This window comes from Thalia democratica, chromosome 4 (assembly GCF_965202585.1).
Source record: "Thalia democratica chromosome 4, ktThaDemo2.hap1.1, whole genome shotgun sequence".
Taxonomy (NCBI): Eukaryota; Metazoa; Chordata; class Thaliacea; order Salpida; family Salpidae; genus Thalia; species Thalia democratica.
The window spans coordinates 63,381,998-63,390,755 of record NC_139168.1 but is presented as its reverse complement, the minus strand read 5'-3'; the positions used below and the strand labels follow the sequence as shown (position 1 = coordinate 63,390,755).

Below are 8,758 nucleotides of genomic sequence, written 5' to 3'. Positions count from 1 at the left end.
AAACCAAAGTACACAAATTTTTTCAATAAAGCTTGTGGGGCCGAGGACGATTTCAAAATGGCTCTTTATAAACAGACAAACACAACTCATTTCTCGTAAGTTATTTGAAAAGAAAAGGGACGTTATGTGTATTAACATATGGTTTATTTTGTTCAAATAAAATAAAGTTTGCTATAAACTAAAGATGACGTTATGCTGAAAAGTTAACTTCAACAATATTAAAAGATTTCTTATAAATTGAGACAAGACCACCAGTTGCTACTTTTAAGGTTTTACAAAACTAAATATTAATAAAACCTAACATTGATTAAAAACATGTACTTTATATAGACTTAAAAAGTCAGTTTTATTGGATCTTTTAAGTTGCTAATTGTTTGTTTGAGAAAACAGAATTGTTTTTCTTTAATAATTGAAAAAAATATTTCGTGTTATAAATACTTATTAATTTTAAGTTTTAATAAGTTTTGAAAAGTTTGATGTGGCATTAATATTTCTCATAATTGAAAAAAAAAAAACTAGAACACACATCAGTTATATTAGCTTCGGAAAAAAATTAAATTATATTCTATTAGAATAATATTTGTAACAACAATTAATATAAAAATTTATATACAACTAAAAAACTTATAGTAGCTCTTTTTTATTTTAAGAGGATGTAACATTTATTTACATATCTTTTCTATTCTAACTATCTTCAAAGATCATACTTTAATTTTTATTTTGTTCAACTTTGTTAGCTATCAATTAGTTTAGTTTATTTCAAACAGTTACAAGTTGGATGAATATTTAAAAGTTTCCATGCAACTTCACAATGAACACAATGCAGTAGATGTTGATTTTTTCAGATCAAAAGTTTTAAAGAGAGAGGTAAAATTATTAATTTTTTGTTTTCTAAAGTAACGTTTTTCTAAAAATACTAAACCAATTAAAAGCTAGTTTAATTGAGTTAAAAAAAAAAAAGAAGCATTAGTAAATAAATAAGTCACTAATTAAACTTTTATATGTTTTTTTTCATACATTAGAGTAGAACCGCAGCATTGAGCTTTAAAAGGTTCTTATTCCCAGATGGTTTATAACTACTCGAGTATTTTCTTAAAACCATACTATAAGACACCTATATTAGTCATATTTTAACATAAGTCTTAAAATTTCATCTTTTGTATTTTTAATAACTCTGTGCTACTTTTTTTCTCCACAATAACTTAAGCTTTATAATACAAAAATAAGTTTTTATTAAAACAATAAGACTTTTTTAACTTTTTTTATAACGTCTAAAAAATATATTAAGCAAGTTTCTTAGTATATAAACTACATATTTGTCAAAATAGAAGCTATTTTGCTTCGAAAATAAAAACAATAAAGTACTAAAGCCGGGCGGAATAAACCTAACCTTTTGATCTTGTTTAATATACACTTGAATTAGTTACTATGGTAACTAAAGTTAGAAAAGAAAATCATTAAAAAATTTACGTAGCGTATAAATCATTCATAACTTTCATTCCTTTTACCGGTAATTTTTCTCCATAGTGTTTATTTTCTTATATAAATAACGTACGACTTTTAATCACTAGTTGAAGCAAACATCGATAAAAATTTTTTACAACTAATTACAGGTCGAAAAAACTTTTCGTGCCATTTTTCACAAGATTTCTTAGTTGTATTTATAGATTCTGAAAAGTAAATTATGTTGTTATACTCTAAAATATACGTTTAAGTATAACTTTTAAATAAGGTTTTACAAATATAACAAATGTTACAACTTACTAAAACATTACAACTACTAAAGGATTTTATTAGAACTTTTTTATGACAGTTTAGCATAGTTTGTAACTTTACATTTATTGACTAATTAAAGCTAAACGTACCAGATTTTTGAGTTTACAGCTACTAATTACTGAACAATGCAAAATGTATTTAGGTTTACATAAACGTTTATTAGACCAACTATCATCCAAATTTAGCTTAAATTTTTAAATTCGATAACTAAATATAAAAACGATTGTTGTACTGTAACTAAGTACAACACATTTTCTAAACTTGTTTTATCAATCCTTTGATCTTTTTAGCAAATTAAACATCTGCTCGGTCCAATTTTTTTCCAAGCAATCAGTTCATGCAGTTTACTATTTTCCAAACCAAAACAAATCTCATGAAAGAGATTGAAAAGAGAATTCAAACTAGAAACAAATGTCTGCAGCAAAGTTAACTCGGGGTAAAAATCAATCGATGTTTTTGCGTTTTAATTTTCAACTAGCGAAACAGTAAATTCCCTAGACGTTTTAGAAACAAAACTGCTGACGCTTGAATATTGGAAACGCTGTTCAAAATAAAACTACTATTGCTAAGTTGGTGAAAATTAAGGCATGAATAACCACTTAGTGCAACACTAAAAGCGTTTTAGACAAGTAAAACACTGGAGATAAATATTTTTCGCTGAACAAACTACTGAAATTAGCAGTTGTTTGAAAGTTTTGTTAAATTCGTCTAGGGTTTAGTTTTAGTTAGTGGAAAATCATTTAAATTTTTTTATTTCGTTCTTATTCTGATTTCAAAAACTATTCAGTACAAAAGTAAAAAATTGCATAACATTTTACTAGTTTTATATACTTTAGTAAAATACAAAAAAACAAAACCATCTAAAAACGAGAGTGAATGAACATGTACCTAAATTTATATTAAAGTTCATAAAAGGAACGACTAGTAAAAAGACGAAAACTGTTATAAATGCGACAAAAAGATCTTAGATAGCAGAACATCTGATTAATAACGTCGGTTGTGCTATGATTTATCGATATTTAAAGTTATTAACAATTGTATAAACTCAATGATTTGGTTCTCAGTATTTATTAATAAACCTGAACTATGTAAATAGAAAGTAAACAGATTATGTAAACAATCTAAAGTTTTTTTGAATGTTTTTTCATAGCAATCTAACTAATCACTTAAGTAATTTTCTAAAGTTTATTGTTTTATTTTAAATGTCTGCAGTAGTTTTCTGAACAGTTTCAGTGAAAATGTATTAAAACTTTTATGAAAAGTATTGGATCGTTATTTATATTAGTAACAAACAAAAACTTAAATTTTGAATAAGTTGTAGAAAAACTTAAATATTTTGTTTTGTTTGTGTTGTAACTTGTAAAAGTATTCTAACTTATTTTCAAAACTCACCTTTTTAGTTTTTTTTTTAAATCTACAAACATAAAAAAACAATGTATAATCAATTTGTTATGCTAGGTTTTACATTTACTTTTGTAAGCAACTCTTCAATGTGGTTTAAAGATAAAAGTTTCGATAAGTTATATAATTATATACTGAGTACAACTAAAGATATTTTCACTTAACCTGCTGTTTTTATTATTATTTTACTTTTAATTTATTCGTCTATTATGCATTTAAAACAAAACTTAATTGTTAAATATTAATAAAGCTCACTTTCTAAATGACTTTTTCTCAATAGTTTTCGATTCAAGCTAAGTAATATAGTTGTAGTTAAACATCTAAATACATCCATTTTACTAATAGTTGTTTCTATATATTTTTTCTTTCGTTTAATTTATACGTATAGTGTACTGTAAATATTCACAAACTTTCTAAATTACTATTGTTAATTACATATAGAGTAATGTAGTAATTTAACTTTAAAACAATACTTCCAAAGTTTTCCAAGATATTAAAAAATACAGTTTCATAACTCTTGTACTTAAATTTTTTTTTTACTGTTGTGTACTTATGTATTAAAAATTTATTTAAAATAAAAAAAAATCCAAGAAACTATAAGCATTTTTTATAACAAGTAAAACTTCTAGCCAATTTTTTTTTCTAATAACTTAACGACGTTTTACTAATAAATTTTTACGTCAATTACATTTAACATTAAAAATTTATAATTTAGTTGGGAAAGATATATACTGATCAATATAAATATTTCAGTGCCTAGAGACTTACATAGGTTTTGTCTAGCCTGAAAGGAAAATACTTTTACTTAACTAAATATTGATATTTTTTATTATTAAAATGCATGTTGAAAGCTAAAACCTTAAAATATGTTTTTAAAACAAAGCTAAACTACAAAGATAGTTAACTTATATATTTAAACATAACGGACAAAGTTTGTTTTCACAATGAAAGTGAACCTAAAACAAACTTTTACCCAAATAACTGTTTCTAAACTGTACTATTAATTAACAAGCATGAAAAAGCTCACTATCTTTTAAATAGTTTTTATCCAGCCAAACCTTTTTTAATATGATTTTATACCTTGTTTAAACATTAAAAGTAGGTATGATGTCATAATGTACGTAATGTTACAGATGACAGTTTGTCACACATTTGGATCTAAGATGATGAGAGTGAACTTGAAAAAGAGGAAGAAAAGACAAATATACTCAATAATGATCAATTCTCACTCATCTTCGTTCATTTGTTGCGTCATATTACCTGAAAAGAAAAGAGGGGTACATTTTGCTAAAATTTTCATGCAAATTTTAATTATGTATTCTAGCAAGTATAAGAGACCCAGTGTAAAGCTTCAATACCTGTCAATGATTTCGAATCATGTTGTTAAGTATAAAAATATATTTATGTGAAAAACCTATAATAAAATTTTGTACATCTTAAGTTAGTTAATACTTGCTTTTAAATTTTACAGTTATAGAACTTTGTTGTTCATTACTGTTTATTAAAGTACATGAATTAAACATTTAAAATTATTTCATTCTTTTTTGTAAATAAAGGTTTAAAAGAATGAGTTTTTTGTTGAATAAACTTTTAAAAACTAAAAAAGCAGTCAAGAATCACTATTAAATGTTTTTAACATAACAATGCTTTTCTTTTTCAAGTTTTTTAGACCTATTTATGTAATAAACTAGCACAAATAAGTAGAGAATAACTAGTTCTTTTCTTTTTTTTTTTTTTTGCCGCGATTAAAAACATAAACATTGATTCGATCAAAAACCGAATTTTAATTCAAAGGTTTGCGGCCAGTTCAAAGTGCAGAAGACTTCGACCCACGACAGCGTCTTCGTCATGTTCATAGTAGGGGGTTTTTTGTTGGGCCTTGGGGTCGTGCCGCTGGCTGTCGCAACTTCATACCACGTGTGGGACAAAAGGCAGCAGAGAGCCAAAACTGCGAGGTTGTTGTAAATAATTAAAAAAATAGTTATTGAAGAATATATACGGTTATTGAGTTTCAGCGCGAACGGATTTTCAAATTGTGACTCTTGTTCAAATAGATTGTAGATAATAGTCATAAAATTTCAATAAAAGTAAAAATTTAATAACTGATAAAAAATTTGAACTAATTGAAAACGTTGTGTTTCAAATTCTTGCTAATGACATTCATATTATTTAGCTAACACTTGAGCATCGTTCTACATAAATTTACTCGCATTGGAACAAACCATCATAGTCGAACATAGCAAGTATTAAAAAAATATATTTAAAACATCACTTATAACTTTGTTATTTATATAAATAACTTACAAGTAAGTTATACAGTATAGTTGTAAAAATCGAAAACTAAGAATAAAGTTTTTTTTTTAATTGCAAGTTCTCAAGTCTGCTTGAAAACTAAATCTTTACTTTTCAGAGCTTACGAAAGAACGAAAACTGAACTGAAGAAAACTCAAAGTCTGGAAACGAGATCCAATCTGCAAATATCTTCATGCAGCTCCAATGAAGAATTAGAAAAACTTCATTAGTCTTTTTGAGTGTTTAAAGCAATTACAAAAATTTCAAAACACTGCCTGTATTAGCTTTTTAGTATAAAATTTCGCTCTTTACTCCATTTTAGATCAAAAAACCGACTAGTTTTGTTAAAATTTTCTTTTTTTTCAAAAGTTTGTTAAAATTTTTCGGAATTTGTTAGTTTAACTTAATTACTAAAATAAATATATTTGATACTAACTTTTAACTTTTACTTTTTTTTCTTTAATATTGCTTTAGTGTTGTTTTTTTTTTAATATATACATTACATAGGATTAAACTGTTGTTTTTATAGAATATTATTAAATTAGTAAGTTGCACAAATATTTTATCGCCAAGTTACTTTAAGTCAGTTTTGATGATTTTTTATTTGAAATAGAAAAGATTCAACATTTTTTTTTTGTTATAACTAGTTTTACTTCTACTTTGCCTTTATTAACTTTTACTAATGACTTGTGGTGCTCCTATAGAAGATTATTTATATGCAGAAAAAATTTACGTTTCATATACAATTTATTTAAAATACTTTCGAATTCGGTGTTTAGTTAATTTATTATTAAAATTAATATTTTATACAACTGCCAAACAAAGAATTGCAAATATCTAAATAAAGAAAAACTAAACGATCAGGTTTCAAATTCTGTTTTAATGTTTACTATATAAAATTAGAAGATTAAATAAAATTTTTGTAGACTAAACTTTAAAACTTTTTCTTAATACGAAACTTACTATTATGAACAAACTTCGTTTCAACAATGATAATGATTTGTAATTCTCTTTAAATTTCCATGCTAAAGTAGCTTTATATCAAAGCTCTTAAAAAAACTTAAAATAATTAAAGGTGTTTTAACAAAAAGATTGATATCTTATCTGATCAAACAAAAAAAAAATTAAGTTTTTAAGTAGCATTAGTAAATCATTTAGACTTTTTGATTACTGTGTAGCTTTTGAAGCAAAACTTAAAAAAAAATTTACAAGTTTCTTATTAAAGGTTGTATTTTGCCTTCATAATCTTTTAACTAATTTAACAAAAATAGTTAACGTCTCTTATTTTATAAAAATGTTAACTATTTTTGAAATATGTCTTTAATTTTCAAAAGTTACTAAAATGAAGTTTTTTTAGTAGATATTAGTGTTCTATTTTTTATCCTTTTTTTGCTATCATAATCTTATTATTTAAATTTAAAGGAGTGTATTATTTTTCCAATATATACTATTTTTTGAGTTGTGCCCTTCAAACATTGTTTTAAGGATTCGAATTGTTTAAATTTTACATTTTATGTAACTGCGTTTATCACATACTCAGTTAACAATATCACTTCTACTATATTCATACTTATCTCTACTTACCAGTTGCGTAGCGTGGTGTTTTGGTAAGGGGGTGCGCAATTTTTTTTCTCAAAAAATCCCCTAAATTAATCTTTTTGTAATTAGCTATAAAAAGATCTTTTTATAAGTAATACAATTGAAATAAGTTTATCAAGTAAACATCAAGTAAAATAAGTTCGAAGCAATTATTTAAAAATATACTTCATACTATAAAATTAAACAATTAAAAAAAGGTATAAATTTTATAAGAATTACTTATACTTGCACAAATGTAAACTTCCTATACAAAAATTGTTTTTACTATTTACAGTAAACTTTATATCTTTAAAAATATGTTGCATCTTGCTTCATTTAAGAAAAAAGAAATCAATCTCTTAAATATGCAATACAACAGTGATAACAACACCTCATTGCATATTATGTGTTACACAAAATTATTTTTTAGTAAAAGAAACTGAAATGTTATAAATAGAATAGGTTGCTTGCTTATTTAATGTAATTTAGGTATTAATGCTAAAAAATTAAATCTGAATTATAACAAAGTTAAAGCAAGGTGAACTTAGCTTATTGTTTTTTTTTAATTTTTATAAAATACAAATCAAAACTTGTCATAAAAGAAACATTTAATGAAAAATGTAGAACACGTGACATAATGAAAAACAGTTTTATGGCAAGTTCGAAACGTAAGACTCAACAACAGTAAAATTGAATAGCTAAAGAACAGATATCTATCTACAAAACATATTAATACCTGAATATCTACAAAAGCAAAATTTTTTATATAAAATGTATATAATATATAAAATAGCTAAACATTTTCGAAAATAATAACAAAATAAAATGTAATTTAAGTCAGACAAAGCATAGAATTTGTAAAACAACTACAAGTAATAATATCTAATAATAAAAAACATATATCTGAAACATGTCATATTTATCAAAAGCTAAAGTAATTACAAAGAAAAACCTATGTTTGTCCTAAACAAAAACTTAAATGCTTATTTTCAACCTTTGTAATGAAAATCTATCCTTCTATCTTTTTTGTTTAAAAATAAATTCATAACTTCCTCATTAAAACCACTACATTTTTTAATTAAGTCTCTACCAACAGAAATAACGCTTAGGGAGTTTAATCTAGGCTGACCCATGGTATTTCGTAAATACGTTTTTATTCTCTTTAAAGATAAAAATGTCCTTTCAGCTTCAGTTGAACACATAGGTATAGTTATTAGAGTTTCTAGAAGTTTTATACTTTCACAAAAACTATCAGAAAGATTGTTATTCTTAATGTACAGAAGATTTTTTAATAATTCCCTTTTGTGCATTTCTTGTCGATTGTAAATAACTATTAATTCGGTTTATAGCTTTTTACAATCTACAACAGGATAAAAATTGTTCACTGCTTCGATAAGGTCAGAAGGAAAAAAAAATTTAATAAAACGAATACAAGTTTTCTAAAATAACTGCAATATTCTCAAGTGTTCTGAAAAGTTAAATCTTTTAGCAACATTTACCTTTACACTGTCACAAACTTCTTTTGCGGAAGAAAAGAGGCATATTTTTGCATGATCTGTAACACTTGAATTACGAACTCTTTTAACAGCATATTGGAAATTTTTCACATGTTGTTTAACTTTTTGCACAATTAAATTAGTGATTTGCATTACGTTATACAAAACATCTACTTCTGGCCTAAGCTTTGCAAAATTTAAAAAAATAAAAAAAA

At 24.7% G+C, this 8,758-nt stretch overlaps 1 protein-coding gene across 2 annotated transcripts; it reads left to right on the top strand.

Annotated features, from left to right (window-relative positions):
* On the top strand, positions 1-6,005 carry LOC145835065 (uncharacterized). Of its 2 annotated transcripts, none has more exons than XM_082942605.1 (5): positions 1-95; positions 768-867; positions 4,311-4,454; positions 4,972-5,132; positions 5,588-6,005. In XM_082942605.1, exons 1-5 carry the CDS (start codon positions 58-60, stop codon positions 5,697-5,699), a joined length of 555 nt encoding a protein of 184 aa, XP_082798731.1. In that variant the 5' UTR covers positions 1-57; the 3' UTR covers positions 5,700-6,005. The 2 variants fall into 2 exon arrangements, with proteins under 2 accessions (XP_082798731.1, XP_082798730.1); XM_082942604.1 differs by having other exon boundaries at positions 4,972-5,135.
* The last annotated feature ends 2,753 nt before the right edge of the window (positions 6,006-8,758 follow it).

Excerpts from the sequence above, each read along its gene's own strand:
- LOC145835065 (XM_082942604.1), top strand. The coding sequence starts at position 58 with ATGGCTCTTTATAAACAGACAAACACAACTCATTTCTC. Across the intron at positions 96-767 it reads ACAAACACAACTCATTTCTC|TTACAAGTTGGATGAATATT; the intron begins GTAAGTTATTTG and ends TATTTCAAACAG. Across the intron at positions 5,136-5,587 it reads AGAGCCAAAACTGCGAGGTT|AGCTTACGAAAGAACGAAAA; the intron begins GTTGTAAATAAT and ends TTTACTTTTCAG.